Source organism: Myotis daubentonii, chromosome 3, assembly GCF_963259705.1.
Source record: "Myotis daubentonii chromosome 3, mMyoDau2.1, whole genome shotgun sequence".
Classification (NCBI taxonomy): Eukaryota; Metazoa; Chordata; class Mammalia; order Chiroptera; family Vespertilionidae; genus Myotis; species Myotis daubentonii.
In genome coordinates, this window is record NC_081842.1 from 1,288,205 (window position 1) to 1,309,551 (window position 21,347).

General features: G+C 60.4%; 1 protein-coding gene across 3 annotated transcripts in view; it reads right to left on the minus strand.

Moving 5' to 3' along the window:
* The window catches only part of URB1 (URB1 ribosome biogenesis homolog), a 42,943-nt gene extending 25,631 nt beyond the window's left edge, over positions 1 to 17,312 (minus strand). The window contains exons 1-14 of one of the 3 annotated variants that reach the window (XM_059686316.1): positions 16,976 to 17,310; positions 14,680 to 14,819; positions 13,899 to 14,050; positions 12,966 to 13,098; positions 11,980 to 12,076; positions 10,007 to 10,092; positions 8,884 to 9,009; positions 7,440 to 7,564; positions 5,433 to 5,628; positions 4,044 to 4,181; positions 2,910 to 3,083; positions 2,318 to 2,426; positions 1,569 to 1,685; positions 650 to 762 (exon numbers count right to left, since the gene is read on the minus strand). In XM_059686316.1, the coding sequence (XP_059542299.1) occupies positions 650 to 762; positions 1,569 to 1,685; positions 2,318 to 2,426; positions 2,910 to 3,083; positions 4,044 to 4,181; positions 5,433 to 5,628; positions 7,440 to 7,564; positions 8,884 to 9,009; positions 10,007 to 10,092; positions 11,980 to 12,076; positions 12,966 to 13,098; positions 13,899 to 14,050; positions 14,680 to 14,819; positions 16,976 to 17,114 (1,845 nt within the window). In that variant the 5' untranslated portion in view covers positions 17,115 to 17,310. Of the gene's footprint in view, positions 1 to 649; positions 763 to 1,568; positions 1,686 to 2,299; positions 2,427 to 2,909; positions 3,084 to 4,043; positions 4,182 to 5,432; positions 5,629 to 7,439; positions 7,565 to 8,883; positions 9,010 to 10,006; positions 10,093 to 11,979; positions 12,077 to 12,965; positions 13,099 to 13,898; positions 14,051 to 14,679; positions 14,820 to 16,975 lie in introns of all 3 variants that reach the window. The other 2 variants (XM_059686315.1, XM_059686317.1) reach the window with 2 other exon arrangements.
* Positions 17,313 to 21,347: the final 4,035 nt, after the last annotated feature.

Consider the following 21,347-nt stretch of genomic DNA (forward strand, 5'->3'; position numbering starts at 1 on the left):
ACAACGCTAACTGCCTGGTTTCCCCTTTTCAACAGAAATGATGAGCCCGTGTTTCCATACAACCTGCTGCACTTTGAGTCCCTTTCACGACGCCCCATCGTGCTCTCCAGGGAGCCCCAGAAGACACGCTGGTCACAGAGAGCACCAGCGCCCCACTCCCCCGCCCACCCCCGCTGGGGCTCTCCCCTCTCTGCCTCAAGTCCCTCCAGGGCGCGGACAGAGGAGGCACGTATTTTCTTTCCCAAAAGGTTTTTTTTTTTAATGTATTTTTTATTGATTGCAGAGAGGAAGGGAGATCAAGCCCGCCATTGGGGATTGAGCCCGCAACCCAGGCATGTGTCCTTGGCCGGAATCGAACCTGGGACCCTTCAGTCTGCAGGCCGACACTCTATCCACTGAGCTAAACTGGCCAGGGCTGTTTTCCAAAAGGTTTTAAACAACACACAGCAAGACAGCCAGGACAGACAGTGCCAAAGCGCCAGGGCCCAGCAGGCCAGGCTCTCAGTTATGCAAGTGCAGGCTTCCTGACTCCACGCCTCCCTCAGACGGGACCTGACTGCCGCCCTCCGGGCCCGCCTAACGGGTCCTGACCGGCTGGAACTCCCAGCGAGCCCGCAGGTGCGCGGGCAGAGGCGGCGCCCACTCCTACCTGAGCCTTCAACCAGGAGAACTTGCAGGCGGGCAGCTCCAGGGCCACCTGCAGGAGGTGGTGCTGCAGGACGGGGGGCACCTCCTCCCGCAGGCCCTGCTCCGAGATGACACCTGGCGGAGAGAAGTCCCGTCACGCGGAGGCTGCGCCCGGCGGCTGCTGCCCGGCCCAGGGCCAGATGAGGGCGCCGTGTCCAGATGAAAGGGCGAACGCCGGGTCCGTCCTGACCTGGGGTCGCCCTCACACAGGCTGTGCCCTGCTCGGCCACACCTCGCCTGACATCCCCTCTGAGGCCCATTCAAACCCTCCACACGCTGCCTCGGCCACTGACGCCTCCCACAGGTGCTGCCCCCACGACGCCCTCCAGGGGGCCTCCCGCTAAGGCAGCCCTGGCGTGGGCACAGGCCTTGCTCCCCGGCTGCAAGCATTCTGTGAGCGGACGGCGGCCACCGGCCACCGAGACTGCTCCTTGGCCCTGGCCCGGTTCCCAGGAAGGACACAGCCACTGCAGACAGACGGCCACGTTCTAGAGCAGCCGTGGGCACACTACGGATGCGGCCCGCGGGCCCACGGCTGTCCTAGAGGCTCCTGATACAGTGATCTTACCAAACTCCCCCCTCGAGGAAACGCGACCAGAGGGTGAGTCACGTTCACAAGTGGGTGTGCACCGCCGCACAGGTGAGGGCGATCATGAGGGTGAGCAATGATATCAGAGGCCGGGGCGGAAGGGGCGGGAACGGCGCCCTCCCAGGGCCCACACCCCCTGAAAGAGGCTTTGTCCTGAGTGTCCCATGGGTCCTTGCTGACGCCTGTGATGCCCGAGTGGGGAGAGTTGTGAGACTGGCAGGAACGGGGGTGGGGGGTGGGGGTGGTGAGACCGGCAGGCACAGCGGGGGCGGGTGGGGGGGGGGAGGCGCACCCCGCAGGAGCTTGCTGAAGTCGAAGTTGTACTGCGTGACCACATGCGGGACCACCCGCTGGTAGAGGCAGATGACCTGCAGCAGGACGGCCTTCAGAAGAATGGTTTCCGCGTCGTCTGAACCAAAACGAAAGCTTTGTTAGGAAACACCGGCTTTGTCCTCCTTCGGCAACCAGTCGGCACGGCCCACGACCCACCGCCGTCAACTGCGCGCTGAGCACCGAGCCCGCGGACAGACCCACGGACGCGACTGCAGGGCCCCGTGCTCAAGGTCGAGCTGCTCGAACAGCCGGGTTTACCCCCATTTCCACGCTGCGACCTGGACAGGTCAGAGCACTGTCTGAGCTTTGGTGCCTTTTGCCGGGGGCGGGCGCGGGAGGGGAGGGGGGAAGGGGGGAGAGGAGGGGGGGGACACAGCAGTGGGGCCGCCATGAGGGTTCACAGGACACAGACGTGAAAAACAGAGCCCAGCGCCCGGCTAACAAGGGCCGAGTCACAGCATCTTATCCCCGGGGTCCACGCAACGACCTCCCCCTGCACAGCACGAGGCACCCGCCCGCCACTGACGGCCCAGCCCCGGACACCCCGGGCCCAGGTCCTCAGACCGAGCGTGTGGAGCGCACAGCGTGACACACGTCAGAGTCCACGCACGATGCGCTCTAACGCTGCCCGCTGAGCGAGGACACGGGCCCTCCCCGCCGTCCGCAGGCAGCGACCCCGCGAGCCCTCACCGCCCAGGGCAGCCTCACCGGTGGGAGCCCTGCTGTCCTGCTTCCGTCCCTGCTCGTCCCCCTCTCTGGTGTCCTGCTTCCGAAGGGACTGCCAGACCCACACGACAGTGTTCAAGTCTGGAAAGACCTAGAAGGGGAACAGAGAGAGGGGGTCCCGTGAGAGCGACGCACAGAACGGGGTGGGAGCAATCGCCCCCCAGCCGAGGCAGGACGCCCAGAGCCGCGCGCGCCAGGACTCGGCGAAACACAAGGGCTGGCCCTGCAGCCCTTAGGCTCAGTCCCCGAGCGAGGCCCTGGGAACAGACCTGTCCGTGACCACGGGGGACCTGCCCAGGGCGACCTCGCTCAGGCAGCGGCCAGTTTCAGGCCGTGCCTTCCGACCCGCGGGGAGGGGGCAGCGAGAGGGGCTTCGAGCGGCCGCACCTTGTGCGCGTGCAGCCTGGGGGAGGGCGGGCACGCCGGCTCCTGGAGGGACTCAGGCCCTAGGGACACAGACCCCTTCACTTCGCATCCACCTGAGCTCCCGAGATGGCCTCCCAGCTGGGCGCTGACCTGGACGTCCCATGGAAAGCCCTGGACATGCCCCGCCCACGCCGGGCCCCAGGCCTACCTTGCTCAGGGCCTCTCGGAAGAGCCGCACAAAGTCCTCCATCATCGCGGCCGTGTACACGCCGGGCCCCTGCCAGGCCTCGCTGCTCAGGCAGAAGTCAATGGTCTTCAGTGCTCTCTTCAGAATGAACAAGAGCAGGGCCAGGGCCGTGTGCCTCACCGACTTGCTGTCCAACTAGGAAGGAAAGTCAAACCCATAAGGTCCTTGGGCTGCACGGTGACAGGCACAGACCTCCCAGCCAGGGCTGCACCGGGCACAGACCTCTCAGCCCGGGGCTGCACCGGGCACAGACTCCCAGCCGGGGCTGCACTGGGCACAGACCTCCTAGCCGGGGGCTGCACCGGGCACAGACCTCCCAGCCCGAGCTGCACCGGGCACAGACCTCCCAGCCGGGGGCTGCACCGGGCACAGACCTCCTAGCCGGGGGCTGCACCGGGCACAGACCTCCCAGCCGGGGCTGCACTGGGCACAGACCTCTCAGCCGGGGGCTGCACCGGGCACAGACTCCCAGCCGGGGGCTGCACCGGGCACAGACCTCCCAGCCCGAGCTGCACCGGGCACAGACTCCCAGCCGGGGCTGCACTGGGCACAGACCTCTCAGCCGGGGGCTGCACCGGGCACAGACCTCCCAGCCCGAGCTGCACCGGGCACAGACCTCCCAGCCGGGGGCTGCACCGGGCACAGACCTCCCAGCCCGAGCTGCACCGGGCACAGACTCCCAGCCGGGGCTGCACTGGGCACAGACCTCTCAGCCGGGGGCTGCACCGGGCACAGACTCCCAGCCAGGGCTGCACTGTGCACAGACCTCCCAGCCCGAGCTGCACCAGGCACAGACCTCCCAGCCCAGGGCTGCACTGGGCACAGACCTCTCAGCCCAGGGCTGCACTGGGCACAGACCTCCCAGCCCGGGGCTGCACTGGGCACAGACCTCCCAGCCCGAGCTGCACTGGGCACAGACCTCCCACTCGAGCAGGGACAGGGCAGCCATCGCCTGGCCCTGGCAGGAATGCCCCCTCCCCAGGTGGGTGGACACATGGAGAGCCTCCGAGGCTCCCTGACGAGTCAGAGTCCAGCACATCCCGCAGAGCCAGTGGATGAGCAGGAGAACGTTCTAGAAGCGAGGCGAGCACTCACATTCAGTGCCTGGGTGAACATGATCTTGTTGCACACTGGGGGCACGGTGGTCACCATCACCATGGCCAGCAGCCGGGACAAGGGGATGAACTCTCGGGTCTGAAACGCCCGGGAAACGTCCGGCTGGGCCTCGTAGATCTGTGACGAAGAGAAAGATGAGGGGTGCGGAGGTAAGTTTCACCCCTGAGGCTGGTCGCCGGCACCCGACAGCTGGGCCAGTGACAGTGAGCGTGATCCGGCCCCAGGCTCGGAGGAGTGGCCCCCGTCCACGTGGGAGGGAAGCAGGCACCAGGCCGGCCGTGAGCAGGGACGAGCCAGGCCAGCACCAGCGGTCACTCAGCAAGGGCAGCGCTAGGGGCACCCGGCAGGTGATGTGACCTCTCCGTGCGTCCTGACAACCCCACAGGGCAGGGATCTCTTATATGAAAATAAAAATGTTTTCAGAGGCCAACTGGCGTGGCTCAGTGGTGGGGCATTGTCCTATGAACCAGAAGGTCACGGTTCATTTCCCGGTCAGGGCACAGGCCCGGGTTGTCGGCTCCATCCCCAGTGTGGGGCGTGCAGGAGGCAGCCCATCGATGATTCTCTCTCATCATTGATGCCTCTATCTCTCCCTCTCCCTTCCTCTCTGAAATCAATAAAAAAATAATTACTATTTTTAAAAAAAGGTTTACAGATAGAAAAAAATGAGACTCCAGTGAAGTTAAGTAATTTCCTTCGGGACACCGGCTAGAGACGAGGACTCTCACCCAGGCCTGGAAAGCCTGCACCTGCCCCGCCCCTTCCCGGGAGCCACCCAGAGCAGCGCCCCACAGGGCAGACACGGGGTCTGCACACAGCCCTCGGGACACGTGGAGAAGAGGAGAACAAAAGGATATCCTGCCCAGGTCGAGGCAGAAGCAAACCAGCCCAGGCATTTCAGCAGCATGTAGGCCGTAAAGGAGAGAGAGAAGGAAGGGGGGGGGGGGACCTGCCGAGGGGTGTGCAGTAGGACTGCACTGGTAGACGAGGGGTGTTAATTAACATCTTTGATCAGAAGGAAATTTATATCCACTCAAAGCAACGGAGCATCCACAGCCCATTTCCAGTTGTTCTAAGTCCCTGAGACAGCAGAGCTTAAACACTACCCTACAACAGGGACATTTCCCTCATCCCAGCCCAACTCTGCTGCAGCTCACAGACTCTCGCTGCCTGAAAATCGGGGTGAAGAGGATAAAACTGGCTCCACGGACTCAGGCTGAGCCACGGCTGAGCTCGGTGAACAGGAGCCGTGGAGAAGGGCCGCAGCTGCGTGACCTACATCTCACACTCGGCGGGTCACCGTCACCCTCTCCCGGCCGCCCGATCCGCCGCGGGCCCACCCGCAGACGCCCAGCTCCGCCGCCTCACCTTGTGCAGCAGCTTGACGTTGTTGGCCCACGTGGCCTTCGCTCGGGGCAGGAAGGAGAACGTGACCTCCTTGAAGTACTTGTGCAGCAGGTCCGGGCACACCCTCAGGATGCTCACCACCAGCTCGGCCACCAGCTCGTCGTCTGGGGCCGTTCTCAAGCCCAACAGGAAGTGCAGGAGCGTCAGGTTCCCTCCTCTGCAGAGGAGGAGGGTCAGCGGAGGAGTCCCAGCCTCGCCCGCCACCCGCCTCCCTGCAGCCCTCCAGGCCCTCCCTGTCTGGTGCCCACCACGTCTGAGGTGCCACAGGGCAGCTTTACATGCAGTCAACACTTTTCAAAAATTAAATACAAATAATTTTGATCAGAAAGCCATCCTTTTAAAAGCTTAAAATCTTTAACATGAAAATTTCATAAGGAAAACATAGTTTGTGCTGCGCGGTCACATGAAGGAATGAAATCCAGACGAAATGACCACGCCCACAGCCACGGGACAGAAAGGAGTGAAAGCCACAGGCAGGTAAGCGCCTGTTCATGTCCTGCTGCCTCCCTCCTGCAAGGGCACCGCTGAGCGGTCGGGGCCCACAGACGGTGTGGCCGCCAGACCCAGAGCGCAGTCCCTCGGTCCCGGAGCGCAAGCTGCCGGCCTGTCCACGCCGCGGCCCTCGCCGTCACCAGGCACCACAACGCGCCGGGCTCTGCAGAGCAGCCTGTTCTCACCCTCACCCACCAGGTAACAGACAAGCAGTCAACCAACACGCGGGGGGGGGGGCAGAGCCGGGAAGGACAGGGACGCGGGAAGGCCTTCCTGAGGCAGGCGCCGGCACGGAGACCCCGGCATCGAGGGCTGGTGGGACCCTCACTCTAGCTCTCTTCAGGCTTCCCGCTAAGGCCCCCACACGCCAAACTCCCTGCCTCTCCCGGAAGCACAAGCATTTTGCCGTGGCTTCAAAAAACGTGTGTAAACCACCGCTTACTTAGACGGACCCACACGCTGACTCAGCGTGCTCCTTTAATGACCAGCTAGCTCAGCGGTCGCCAAGCTCTCGGACGTCACGGACCGCCAGTGGTCCGCGGAGCCCCGGTTGGCGACCGCTGATGGAGCTTACGGATCTCCTCGGGGGACAGTGTGTGACTGAGGCATGGACTGTGTCACATTAGACTGTAAGCCCTGCTCCAGCACTGGAGGAGACTGAGCTGTCCTGACTGCTGAGAAAAAGAAACGCTGGGGCAAGTTCGATCCGAACACTCAGAATCAAAACGAGGCCCAAGTGAGGGCAGGGAGGACAGTCCCACTGTGTGCCCCCTCCCTGATGGCTAAAACTAAACCACACAGCCCTCCTCCCCGTGAGAGAACGCCAGGGCTGAGAACCAGCAGTCCCCACGGAGACCACATGTCGATACGCTCACTGTCCCAGAAAGAAACAGCTGAGGACCGTGTCTAGCAGCGGCACTTGCTGCTACAGCAACACCACGAACGTGCCTGACAGCGACCGAGCTACAAAGCCTCCAGGAACAGATCGAGCCCCGCTGTGGACTGCTGTGTGAAACAGCATAATCGGGGAATGAAGCCGGGTGGAGGCAAGCCTCGCTGGTCAGCCGCCGTCTTAGGGGAGCGGCGATGACGGTGACCGTGGAACCAGACCTCCTGGGGTCCGGCCTGAGCCCTGCCACTCACAGCGGGACTGACCCGGCCCCTCTGCTAACCTGAGCAGCAATGCCACCCTCGGGAGGCCGGCGAGGCCCACTCCGGGCAGCCAGGGGGAGGACGAATCACGCCCGAGTGTCAGGCCCCGCCCCGAGGAAGCAGGCGGCCCCTCCCTGGTGGCAGGTGCCTGAGACCTGTTCCCGGAGGGAGGCACAGGCTGGAAGGCTCGGCTCTAACTCTCACGGGGAACCGGGTCAGGCAGGGTTCCCTTCCCGTCCTGCCCAGCACGATGCCCCTCTAGCGCTCGCGCAGTCCCTGGTGGTGGCCCCTGAGGACACCCCGGGCTCCGGGAGCGACACTCACCTGCCGGAGGTCCCCAAGGACGCGTCGTAGAAGTTGATGCCGTGCTTGAGCGAGCAGCAGAGGTCCGTCAGGAAGCGGTGGACGCGCTCCCGCACCAGGCCCCTCCCTGCGTCCTCGGCAGAAGCCTGGGAGGGTGAAGAATTCAGTGACAGCCCAGGAGAGACCTTAGGGACCCAGGGCAGCTCGGGAAACACTTCAACGTAAACACTCGGCACCATTAAAAAAAAATAAGGAAACAAACACCAATCCACATGGAAAAGCTCTCCTGGAGGGGCACGTTTAAACCTGTGGCTTAAACAAACTGAAGAATGACCTCACTTCCCTTGCTCTTTTCAACAGAATTCCACACTTGGGAGTGTTCTGTGGAGCTGAGGCTCCCGGCAATGGCACGCAAGGACACCTTCCCCACCAGAGGCCCGGGAGTCGGAGAGGAAAGGCAGGAAACGGGCTCTGGGGTAACTATTAAGTCCCCAAAAGTCGCAGCCTTCACCACTCGGCCAAGTCCCGGTTCACAAGGGCCCCCAGCGGTCTCAGAATGAGAGAGACCTGCCTCGGCCCCGTGAGCAGCTGTGCCCGTTCACACGTCAGTGACGGCGGCCAGAGCGCACACGCAGGCGAGGGCGGCCGCTTCCCGCTGCTGAGGGTCTGAGTGACAGCAGCCAGCCTTGGGGCTCCAAAAGCAGGATTTGAAAAGAATGGAAGGAAACGAAGAGGCGGGTGAGAGGAGGCAGAGCCGGCGCGAGCCTACGATTCTCCTGGGCGAGCACCGCGGGACATTCAGGTGTCACTCCGCTGAGGGGAAGTTTTCTCGTTACAAAAGTAAAGTTCAGCCCTGGCCGGCGCGGCTCAGTGATTGGGCGTCATCCCATGCACCAGGAGGTCGAAGTTCGATTCCCATCAGGGCACATGCCCGGGTAGGGGGCGTGCAGGAGGCAGCCGATCAACGATTCTCTCTCATCATTGATGTTTCTCTCTCCCTTCCTCTCTCTCTACAAAATAATAAATCTTTTTTTAATACATTTTTTATTCCAGACAGGAAGGGAGAGGGAGAGAGAGATAGAAACACCAATGATGAGAGAGAATCATTGATCGGCTGCCTCCTACACGCCCCCTACTGGGGATGGAGCCCACAACCCGGGCATGTGCCCTTGACCAGAATCGAACCTGGGACCCTTTAGTCTGTAGGCCGATGTTCTATCCACTGGGCAAAATTGGCTAGGACTAATAAAAAGTCTTTTTAAAAAAAATGTAGTATCATGACACCTTAGAGTAGGGGGGAAAAATCTTACTGTAACAAAAAAACTTTAAAAATCATATTGAATCTACGTAGAAAACTAACATAAGCAAAAGCCAAAAGAAAGCCGGTCCGAGGGAAAGGCACGGCATAGGCAGGTGAGAGCTCCGCCATCAGTGTCTGGCTGCAAGGCCACGCACAGCGACGCACCTCGGGGGGTCCCAGGTCCACGTCGACACTCCCGTTCCAGCTGTAGAGAGACGCGATGTGGGTCAGCAGCTGCCCGGTGAAGAAACGGACCTTCTGGGTTTTTGTGATACTTTTATTGTGAACCACCTGGACACAGTGAAACAAAGCAATGTCAAGGGATTCCGTTCGTAAGAGTGTTCGTTGCATCTGTCGTTATAAAGGTGATGTAGGCTTATGACAAAATATTTGGCCAAAAAAAGGGAACAAGCCTGGCCAGAGTGACCCGTGCGCCCGGTCATAGGTCACAGAGTGATCCCGGGCTGCAGGCCCAATCCCCAGTGGGGGGCGTGCAGAAGGCAGCTGATCTAGGATTCTCTCTCATCACTGATGTTTCTCTCTCTCTCCCCCTCTCCCTTCCTCTCTGAAATCAATAAAAAAATATATTTTTTACGAAGAGAATATGAAGAAAAAGCGCAAGTCACTAATATCCCCGCCCCCAACTCAGAGCGTCTTCGCTAGAACGAAACACAGTTTTAAGCCGACACCAGTGTGGCAGGGGAAACCCTGCATCTCTACTCGGACGACTTTAAACCAGGGCTCCCCAGCGCAGCACCCTGGCACTGGGGCCCGCCGCCGGCCTGACTGGGGGTGAAGAGCAGCGCCCCCGCTCGACCGCTGGACAGAGCTGCAGCCCCCAGTTCTGACAAGCACGCCTCCAGACACCGCCAGATGCCCGGGGGAGACCGCGGGGAGGACCGCTGGGAGGCCCACGCTACGCCCATCGCCATTTCTACCCGGACTCCCAGTCCACGGCCTCCAACCTCTCTGGGGGGAGGGTTTTTCTGACTGACCGTGCAGCAGGCTTTACCATTCCCCTGCGATGCTTGTAAAAGACAGACATGCGGACGGCACAGCCCCCACCATGGCTCCCAGCAACCGGCTTCCCGGGACGGTGCCCGCAGCTTCTCTCCGCCTCATCTCCGTGCTGCTCAGCCCGACCCTCAGGGCTGCGTCCCCAGCACCGCTCTGCCCAGGAAACGGCTCCCTCCACCCCGCGGCCACCTCGGTAGCTGAGGCTGGCCACCGAGGCCCGTGAAACACGAGGACACGAAGCGAAGGGCAGGCGTGGGTGCCAGACGCGCACCTTTGTCTGCAGCGTGGACAACAGCATCTCGACCGTGGAAATCCGATCCTCCTTGACGCCCGAGGCGAAGATGCAGGGGATGAACTCTGAAAGGAAGGTGGAGCAGTGAGCCTGCGTTCCGACACGAGAGCCGAGAGCACACACCTCCCACGTGCACAGCAGACAAGGCCCCAGGTTCTTCTTTAAAGTTCTGCCTTTAATCAGGCAGCGGCCACTTCCGCGACGCGGGGTCCCTTCTCCCGCCAGAACCAGAGCCTCGGCGGCTCCGCGTCCTGTCTGCTTCCCCTTTCCCACGTTCCCTGCAGAGAATTAACTTCGTCGACCTTTCCAAAGACGACATACGCTGTGACCGTTTCCCATAATTCTCTTTGCTTAGACTTGCTCAGAGGTGTCTTTAAAGCAGGGGTCTTCAAACTACGGCCCGCGGGCCACATGCAAATACAAATATTGTATTCGTTCCCGTTTTGTTTTTTTGCTTCAAAATAAGGTATGTGCAGTGTGCATAGGAATTTGTTCATAGTTTTTTTTTAAATTGTAGTCCAGCCGAAACCGGTTTGGCTCAGTGGATAGAGCGTCGGTCTGCAGACTGAAAGGTCCCAGGTTCGGTTCCGGTCAAGGGCATGTACCTGGGTTGCGGGCACATCCCCACTGGGGGATGTGCAGGAGGCAGCTGATCGATGTTTCTGACTCTCTATCCTTCTCCCTTCCTCTCTGTAAAAAATCAATAAAATATATTTTAAAAAACAACAACAAAAAAAACAACTGTAGTCCGGCCCTCCAACGGTCTGAGGGACAGTGAACTGGCCCCCCGTTTAAAAGGTTTGAGGACCCCTGCTTTAAAGTGATGGTGGTCATTTCACTGAGTGGTGGTAGAACTTGGGGTGCCTGTGACCCCAGGGACTGGGCAGCACCGGTGCGGAAGCTTTTACAGCCCCCTCGCTCTGCACATGCTTCCCGAGCACAGAGTTCTGAGAGCAGACCCATTCTCCTCAGAGAAAGGAAAACCAGGAAACACCAGGCACACCACAGGACGGGGTCAGAATCGAGCGTTAACACCGCAGCCAGAGGTTCGGGTTAACACTACTGACCCTGGGTTCCCAGCCGCCTGCTCACCGCTGGGGGAGCCGCACTCTGTGATGTTTAACTTCAGTGAAATGGTCACACACACCGTTTCCTAACTGAACGTGTCCCATCACAGGCGGTCAGCAAGCCTGATGTGAGTAACGCCCCCCTCGCTGCGGCAGCTGCTCCCCACCCAGCCGTCCTCCGTGCTCCCCAAGGCCTGCGGTGAGAGGGCTAACTCTCAGCTGACGGGAGGACGGCTCCTAACAAACCCCCCCTCGCACCCTCCGTCACTCCCTAGGACAAGCGAGCGGACATGGCCTGGCTGCACCCAACATTCTAAGAGTTCCGCTGCGCCCAGCCAATGCCCGCAGGAACTGAAGCGCACCCTGCCCAGCCCGCACCACAGCAGTGCCGATGGGACCCCAGCTCCATCCTGAGAGGCATGGCCTCCCCGCAGACAGGGCTGCACCCCGGGGTCCCACTGAGCGTGGCCCAGGACCGTGGGTCCAGTGCTGCGCTCACTGTCCTGCTGAGTCTCCTATGAGGCAGGGCCCTACAGCCACACGCCACCGCCACCTGGAGGGAGGCAGCCACCGGGGCCAGCGGGTTCCCAGGAGCTCTAGCACCGATATCGGGGTGACGCCAGGCACAGTGACTAAGCGCTGGGACTCGGGAGAGCAGGCGGCGGACGGTGACCTGGCACAGGGCCCGTTTGCAGGTTGTGCCACGTGCACCGCCCAGCACGCAGCCCCGCAGCCGGAGCGCCCGGGTTCGCACTGATCGCACCAGGAAACCCCACCCTTCCCTCTCGTGTCCCGCAGGCCGAGGCAGCAGCCTCCTGCTGACCCGGAAGCAGTGCTTCGTGGGGAAGCTCCGGGCAGAGGGGCCGCTGCGCAGGGCACACCCACCTTTCAGCTCCAGCACCTGCACCACGGTGCTGTCGTCGCCGGCGATCAGGAAGGACAGCGCGAACTGGATGTAGGCCAGCCGGACGTCGTGCACGCCCTGGGACACAGGACAGGTCACGTGCATCCTCACCCCCAGAAGCAGCGCCCGCACCCTCCCGCCCAAGGTCACATCTAAAACCCCTGGGCTGCTCCCCACGCAGGACGGGGTGCAGAACCCACTTCTGGCTGCCGGGCTCCGGGGCGCCAGCAGGGAGCGTGGGCCTGTCACTCGGAGGGGCCGACCTGCACCCCGAACCCGCAGACTGGTGCCTTCTCCTGCGGCACCGCCCACGCCCAGGGGACACTCCAGGGCCTCCCGGGAACGTCTGGCTAACAGCCCCGACACCCCCAGCCGCGCTTCCATTCTCTCTGGAAGAATCGGCTCCTTCTCGTTACGAGACGCACTTGGGAGGCACAAGAAACGTTAAAAAGCCACAGGCGTCTCTCTGAGAACGTCACTGCCTCACCTTCCAGGGGTTTCCTCCCACAGGGTCCATGCCAAGGCCACGGAGATGATTTCATTTGCTCACGAGCTAAGTCACCCCCACGGCAGGAAGCACTGTGACACTCAGCCCACAGAAGCTGCCCTCAGAGGCCCCGTCATTCTGCTCTGCCTGTGACAGGCCCCCTGCGGCCAGGAGCCAGGCCTGCCCTCCCCCATTCCCCCATGCCCCCTGCAGCCAGGAGCCAGGCCCGCCCTCCCTATGTCCCCCTGCAGCCAGGAGCCAGGCCTGCCCTCCCCCGTTCCCCCCTGCAGCCAGGAGCCAGGCCTGCCCTCCCCCATACCCCCATGCCCCCTGCAGCCAGGAGCCAGGCCTGCCTGCCCCTCCACACAGAGGCCTGACTCCAGGCGTGTGAGGACCGAGGCCGGAGAGGGATGGACAAACACCCGCCCGCTCTCTGAGGGGAAAGGACTCACGCGGGAGGCAGGAGAGGCAGGGGCTCACCTTGGAATCCCTCTTGGTCACCAGGGCGTACAAGGTCTTTTTATTCAGATCGAAAAGGCTGCAGACGTCCCTGGCGGCCTCGGGGCCCTGGGTCACCATGGCGGTCATCAGGCTGAGGCAGGCTCGGGCCACCCTGCACGGGGACAATGGGGAGATCAGACGCACGGGACACCCACACCGCTGTGGCTTGCTGTCCCCCAAACCAGAGGAGGGGGAAAGCAGATATGCGGACGCGCTTTCTTTCTTAAAAAAAAAAAAATCATAACTGAGTCTGAGGAGGACCCAGGAATACGCAATGGGAGCCAGAAAGACGGCCCCTCTCTGTGCAGTAAGGCGTCACGGCGGGCGAGCCCACCCAGCTGCCTCCGTGGGCAGAGGGCCCTCCAGGCACAGGGGACCCCCCCGCAGTGCCATCGCCCCTCCACAGGCACCCGGACCCGTTTACTGAGCACCCACCCACCGTGCACCAGGCCATGTGGGCACCAGGTGCACCAGGTGAGGCAGCCGAGGCCCCGCCGCCTGCACTTGGTGCTCTGGTGGCGGGAGAGTCGCAGAGTGATGGGAGCAGGGAGTGGAGTGCACAGCTGTGCAAAGTGGGCACAAGTGGGCATTTCCTCTATGGCGGGAGGGAGACGGCGACAGGGATGAGGACAGCACAAAGGCCCCTGAGAACCTCTGCAAAGCTCTGAGGCACAGGAAGAGAGCCCGTGACCAGGCCACAGGAGGGTGTCACAGTGTCCCCGGGGTGCAAGGAGAGCAGGCGGGAGTGAGAGGGACCCGGTCGGAGGAGTCGAGAGAGCGAGGGGCCACCAGCAGGAGGGGTAGAGCCGCGGCCGCAGGCTCCACGTCATGAGAGGAGGAAAGGCCACGTGCGCTCGTGGGGAGCCGGACAGTGGCAGCCTGAGCTGGTCCCGCCACGCGGAGGCCCCTCACCTGTACCCCGAGGCGTACAGGGCCTCACAGATGAGCTTCATGTGGTTATTCAGCAGCTTCTTCACGATGTTGGTCCCCACGACGTGCAAATGGGAAAGGTCGCTCGCCGTCCGCAGCAAGATGGCCTCGAGAGCTTGAAATACCAACAGCACCTGGGAGGAGGGAGTGACGCTACGGACCTGCTCGTTTCTCCCCCCAGACCTGCCCTGGCTCAGCCAGGCACTCCAGGACGAGGCCTCCCAGGCCCTGAGCTGAGGCGGAAGGCGGCAGCTTAGCGGGCGCCCCAGGCCCCGGCGGAATCCGTCTTATTCCCACGACCGAGCTACGTAGAGAATTGCTTGCTTACAGCCACACCAGGTGACGGTGACGTGAGGAGAGAAATTTCTAGCCACGCCTGGGCCTCACTGCTGGGCAGGTCGGGTCTACGCCATCGCCCCTCCCCACGAGATGCAGTGGGCCCCTCAACACCTGGTTCTGAGCCTCCCAGGAACCACAAAGCAATTTCTACCGATGTCCCCTTTGCTAAAACAAACCCCCTGGAACCCAGCACATCTGGATGAAGAATCTGTGACCCTCCCTTCTGCTGTTATTCACCGATAAGAAGTTCGTGTTTCCCCTAAAATGCTTCCTAAGGTCATGACGCAAAAATGCACGCGTCCCCCCAGCACGGGGCCAGGCACCCCTCTCTGCAGAAGGCGGGTCGCGCCTTGGAAATCTGCATCGCAGCCTCTTCCTCGAGTGGACACGACCGCCGCTGCACAGGCCGTCAGGAGAGACCTACCTCGCTCTCGGGGGGCCGCTCCCCGCTCAGCAGCTGGAACACCTCGGCGCACTCCACGGAGATCTTGACGTAGCCTTCCACCACGTCGTACACGCCCTCCCGCGGCAGCTGCTTGGCGGCAGCCACGAACGCTTCCAAGGCTGAAACGGGCACACGCATGTGTCAACAAGGTCGGTCTCCCTCGGAACCATCGCAGCGGCGGCAGGAGCGCAGGGCGGTGGGAGCTGCGCTGACCGAGGTGGACAGAGCAGCCATGTGGGGGTGGGATCAGTAACGACACTGCCTCCTCTCTGTCGCCAGGGAGGCCTGGGGACTGCCCACCCGGCAAACCCTTCTCCTTCAGGGTCCTGGCTGATCGCACGCCGATCCAGTCCTGAGCACCATGGTCTTCACCAATGCAACCCCATGGTGCTCTGCCTCCCACCCCAAGAAGAGAATGAGTACAATCAGAGAATGAGTACAGGAAGTGTGCTATACCTACGTTTATCTATATACAGCTATACATACACATATATACACACGATGGAGAATTATCCAGCCTTAACGAGGAAACCCTGCCTTTTGCAACATGTATGACGGGAGGGTCTTCAGTGACATCAGACACAGAAAGACAAGTGATGTGTGCTCTCACTCATGTGGAACCCAAACAGCTGAACTCACAGAAACAGAACGGAGGTTGCTGGGGGTGGGGAGGGGCGGACGTGGGAGATGTTGGTTGGGGTACAAACACGCGGCTGTAAGATGAGTAAGTCCTGGGGACGTAAGGTACAGCGTGGCGAGTGCAGTTAACAGCACTGTGTCATGTACTTGAAAGTTAAGAGAGTAGACTGTAAATGTTATCCCCACCGAAAGAGGGAACGGTGTGACGGCAGGGCGGTGCTCACTGACCTCAAGTGGTCACTGCATGATACACGCATGTGCCAAGCCATCGCCCTGTACACCTCAGGCTTACACATATGTCAACACTGTCTCTGTAACGCTGGGGCAACACCTTCCCTCGTGCCTGCATGAAACAAAGCTCCCTAACACCTGCCCGTGCCACTCCCTGTGGGGCGAGCCTATCACAGGAAGTTATGAGAACACCCGCAAAGGGAGAGAGAATCCAAGACAGGGACCAGATTCAAGCACACATCCGACACGGCCTCACAGGAAATACACACTTTCGCTCACCGCCAGGCCTGCCAGCGATTCCACCTGCACCCACCCCGTCAGCCCGGGTTCCCACCGGAACTGTTCCAATGCTGCACCTGAGCGACACGATGCTCTCTGAGCAAAACCACGGTGCGTACATGGACGCAACCTTTTAAATAAACATGCTTTCTTCTGCCACAGGGCTCCTGCCCCTGCCCTGCCCCATCCTACCCCTCGCTGAAAGCCACCTCCTCCGGGAGCCTTCCTGGATCTCCCAAAACCGTTCCCGGGCGATTTATTGATTGATACCTGCCTTCTGCACTTGACCGTGTGCACGCTCACAATGGCAGCGCCCCTGTCTGATTTTCCCTCACCATCTATCTCTAGCCTAGCAAATAGTAGCTCCTCATAAAACATGAACAAAGGGACGAACAAACGACACGGGTAACTCTGTGCTGACGCAGACATCATCTTCCCAGCACTGCCCAGCAGCTCAGGCATCAACCACGAAAAACACAACCTGTGGGCGACAAACTGGAAATTGAGGCTATCCTGCAGCAATTCATAATCCTAAGCCATTCAGCTAGTCGTTTCTTTAACCTGGGAGAAGCAATGTCAGTTTTATTTTGACACCGTTCCAGAGTTTACGTGTTCCCCCATAACCTACACGCTTTCTCGGGGTTACGTGGCGCCGTGGAGGGCAGCACACTTTCCAGAACGTGGAATGGCGGAATGGGCTCCCTCGGCCGCCAGTCCAACCTCGGTCACCTGGTCCCTGGGCGGCTCTGGGCGAGGACCGCAGGCGGACTGACAGCTACTTGCTGAGAATGACTACACGTGCTCGCGTCCCTAACAACGCAGCCAAAGGGCTTTAGAGCTGCAGCCGGGCAGGAGGCGTGCAGCCCGGAGCTGTCACTCAAACCGGCCGGGCCTCGGGGCGCCGGCAGCCCAGAGGGGAAGCGCTGCGCGCAGAGCTGGGGCCGCCGGGCCTGGAGCCCAGCCGCCGGCCTCGGTTTCCCTTCTGCAAACGGGGGGCGCGGGGGGAGGGCTTTGGCCCGCGGCGCCCGCAAAGCCGCAGAAAGGACGGGCTGCGGGCACGGCGACACCCCACCCCCGGCCCCCGGCCGCCCGGCACGCACATCTCCGCGCCGCCGCCCGCACTCACCCGGCCCCGCGCCCTGCGGGTCCCGCAGCTGAGCCTTGAAGCGCACGCCCGTGAGCTCTTCCGTGCGGGCCCGCTTGGCCGCGCCCACGGGGGAAGCCGCGCCGTCCGGGCCGCGGGCCTTCCTCTTGGGGACCCCCATGCCGCGCGGGCGGGGTCGCGCGGGGTCCACAACCAAGGACGAGGCTCCAGGAAGCTCTGGCAGCAGACGCCAGACTTGTCCACACGTGCGCAGGATGGGGCGGGGCTGCCGGAAGAGGCGGGGCCTCAGGAAGCAAGGCCGGCGGAAGAGGCGGGCCTAGGTTGGGACAGGCGGAAGAGGCGGGGACTAGAGGTGGGGCGTGAGGGGCGTGGCAGTCGAGGGGCGGGGCCTGAGGGGCCTGGCTGTTTACGGGCCGGGCCTGCGGAGGGCGGGGTCTGCAGGGCGGGGGATTGGGGCGGAGTCTTGGAGGGCGGGGCAGACGGGGCGGGGCCTGTGGGAAGGAAGGGCGGGCGCGCGGGAGGTCGGGCGGCAGGCGGGTCCGGCGTTCCCACGGTCGCTGCCGTCCCCGCTGGCTCGGTTTCTGGAGTCCTGGGGGGCGGGGAAGGGGGAGAACCCCGATCCTCCGCTCCCACGGGGCACGCGTCGGAGCTGCACCGTCAACTCAGCGATCGTTTTGCCGGGCGAACTGCTGGCCGCCGCGGACGCCTGGCCGGCGGGGCCCTGCGGGTTGGCTGGAGGGTGGGCTGATGCGGAGGTCCTCGCTCTGGCGCCTGGGCCGAGGGGGTGCGGGCGCCCCTAACCGGGACCCATAGCGCCTCTCGGCCGGAACCAGCCTGACCTCCGCCCCAGGTGTCCCGCGGAGGCGTGCAGGGCGCGCGGGTGGGAGAAGAGGAGCAACGGCGAGTCGGGGGATGTTCGGACAGTGCGGGGCCTCCATGCCCAAGAGCCCGTCCTTTGAATGGGGTCAGCGAAGCCAGCCCTGCCCAGGGCTGGGGCTCCCTGAGCGGGGAGGATGCACCTAGGAAAACGGCTTCGAGGGGAAAGCGCTGTGTTTGCAAGCGCATCGATGCTCTGGGGGACAATGGAGGCAGAAATGGATCCGGAACGCCGGCTGGTGCGTGTTCAGTGGTTCCCCCGCACGTGGTTATGTCCCAGTGAATCGTGAGCCAGCTTAGGTGAGAGTGTGGTGATTCCGGAGGAAATGCCGGCGGAGAGCAACGGGACCACGTTCTACACCTGCAACAAGTTAGACCTCGATAATCAGAGGATCCGTGTGGTTTTTAAATCTCACAAGCCTGAGAGGGGAAATCCTTGGACAGAGTAAAGGGAAGTAGGAAAGCTTCGGGACACAACACAAAACAGCAGTGGAGGAAGGTCTCAGAACTGCTCGTCTCCAGGGGCAGCTTTATACATAAAAGGCCAAGTGACCGGCCGTCCGACCAACCGGCCGGTACTATGACGCGCACTGGCAATCTAAAAATGAACGTTGACTCATGCATGCATGATACATACAAAGCTCTCGCTGGAGCCAGTCACACGCGTGTGTTTCCAGCTGTCATTGTCGATGGTGAGTTTGGTTGACACTTCTATTATAGAGAAAGGCGAATAGCGATATTAAAGTATTTCTTCTAATTCATGTCCTTTCAATGTGCACAGGCCACTAGTTTAAGTATAATAATAAAAGACTGGTTACGGGCAATAATGCATCCAGAAGGAAGGGAAAATGCTCTCTGCCAACAGTCGCCAACCTTCCGGACCTCACGGACCCACAGCGGTCTGCGGACCACCGGCTGGTGACCGCTGCATGGACTGTTCCTGTGTGTGTGTGTGTGTGTGTGTGTGTGTGTGTGTGTGTGTGAGAGAGAGAGAGAGAGAGAGGTTTTAAATTATTAGTTTTAAAATGAGTACTATTTAATGGAAACATCTTTTTTAAAAAATATATATTTCTTTATTGATTTCATAGAGAAAGGGAGAAGGAGGGAGAGAGAGAAACATCAATGATGAGAGAGAATCATTGATCGGCTGCCTCCTGCACACCCCACTGGGGATCGAGCCTGTAACCCGGGCCTGTGCCCTTGGCCGGAATCGAACCTGGGACCCCTCAGCCTGCAGGCTGACTCTTTATCCACGGAGCCAAGCCGGCTAGGGCAATGGAAACATCTTGACTAAAAAATCTGTTGCAGACTTTTGAGGCCCACTGAAACAAAGTTTAATGAGAAAGTAAAATGGCACTGCTCGGCCGGTGTGGCTCAGTGGTCAACCTATGAACCAGAGGTCACAATTCAATTCCCGGTCAGGGCACATACCCTGGTTGCGGGCTCGATTCCCAGTGTGGGGCTTGTAGGAGGCAGCCAATCCATGATTCTCTCTGATCATTGACATTTCTATCTCTCCCTCCCTTTGCCTTCCTCTCTGACATCAATAAAAATATATTAAAAAATAAAATAAAGCGGTACCAAAAATCAGTAGGAAATGGATGGTGCTCGGTCGATGGCACAGCATGGCCACAGACCCCTCCAGCCTGGGGGTTAGCACCAGGACTTTGTGAGTCCTCGATTTGGGAGGGACGCCGTTTCTCCCCCTGCCTGGGACGGGCAGCTGTGCCAGTGCCGGCGGGACCGTTATCTTTCCTCGCCGGACGTCCCTGGCTTGCTTGGCGACACTGGGACAATGCTGGGCACTTCCGTTCTCCCCTCCACTTTCCACAGATTGGACTGCCTCTCTTCGATGATGCCGCGGCTTCACAGAGCTGGGCTTTCGCTGGTTGCCGTGGAAATGCAGGTGGCGCTGGCTGATCTGATTTAAGGTTGCAGAAACTGCAACATGCCCAATAGGGCACCCCCCTCCCTTAGTAAATAATTGGGATATTAAGGAATAAAATAAAAATACCTTTTCTTTCTACATGTATTTTATGTCAAACAGCTATGTAATTGTTAGAACATAAGTCCTTATTAAGTGTCTGGAACTATTTACTGAACATAACAGTTCAGGCCTTTTGTTTTTCTGTTTTATTTTCCTTTACCCAGGGGCACCGTGAAAAACCACCGGGACACAAGGACACGCTGAGCTGGGAAGTTGGGCACCTCCGCTCCACACCCTTCATCAGAACTCACTTTTGTTGGTGCTGAATTCCTCTCAATGGACGTTGATTTGTGTTCTTGGTGGTAGCTTTAAGCTTTCCCTCGAAAATTATCATGAAAAATGTTTACATATCTTTGTGCACCCAGATTCATAGCAGCGTTTATTCACAACAGCCACGAGAAGGGGCAACCCGGCGTCCATCGGTTGATGAGTGGATAAACGAGGTGCAGCTTATCCACGCAGTGGCATATTAGTCAGCCTGAAAAAGCGAGGGAATCTGACAGCGGCTACAAGGTGGATGGCACTTGAAGACATTGTGTTAAGTGAATACAGCCAGTCCCAGGAGGACAAAGGCTGTATGATCCCACTTCTGTGAGGCACCTAGAGTGGCCCAGGTCCTGAAGACGGGAGAGTGGCTGCCGGGGACTGGGGAGGGGATGGGGAACTACGGTGGAAGGGGTAGAACTGCAGTTCTCCCGGGTGAAAATGGGTGGCGGCGATGGTGATACGACTCTGTGAATGTACTGACGGCCAGTGACTGGTACACTGAAATGGTTAAAGTGGTAAATTTTATGTTACATATATTTTACCACCTTAAAAATTTTGGCGGGGGAAGTCATGAGGTACAATCACCATTTCTAAGACATAAATTCAGATTCTCACCTACAGAGGGCGCCATTGACAGCAGCTAGACTAGAGGCATCCCGGGTTGGCCATCAGCCGCTGACCTCCTGAATCCCAGGTGTCACCCCTCCCGGCTCCTGGGCGGGCCTCCAGCCTCTCCCCTCGCCTGGAGGCTCTGCCAGAGGTTTTCACGTGTGTTCACCAAGAACCATCTGGACACACACGTGAACACCTCCTCTTGCCTCCCTCCTGGGAGACACTCGCCGGAGGGACCAATGTGCTCTATACATACAGAGTGCCCCTCAGCCCAGAAGAGGACGGCCTGACCCCAGAGGAGCCTCGAGGGCATCATGCCCAGTGAAAAGAGCCAGTCACAGCAGGACAGCCCGTAGGATGCCACTCGATGAGGCACCTGCCGTCCTCAAGCTCAGCAAGACAGAGCGTGGAACAGTGGTACCGCGGGGACAGTCCAGCAGAGAGTCCCGGGGGCCAGCATCCAGCCCCTCACGGCGCTCCCAGAACCTCCAAGTGTGTTTGCACCACGTGTTCTTCTGCAAAGAGAAAAATACCAGCATCATAGGAACAAACTGAGCTGTGACTCACATGCAAAAACGAATGAGCCGGGCCGGGTGGCTCAGTGGTTGAACATCGACCTATGAACCGGGAGGTCACAGTTCAATTCCCAGT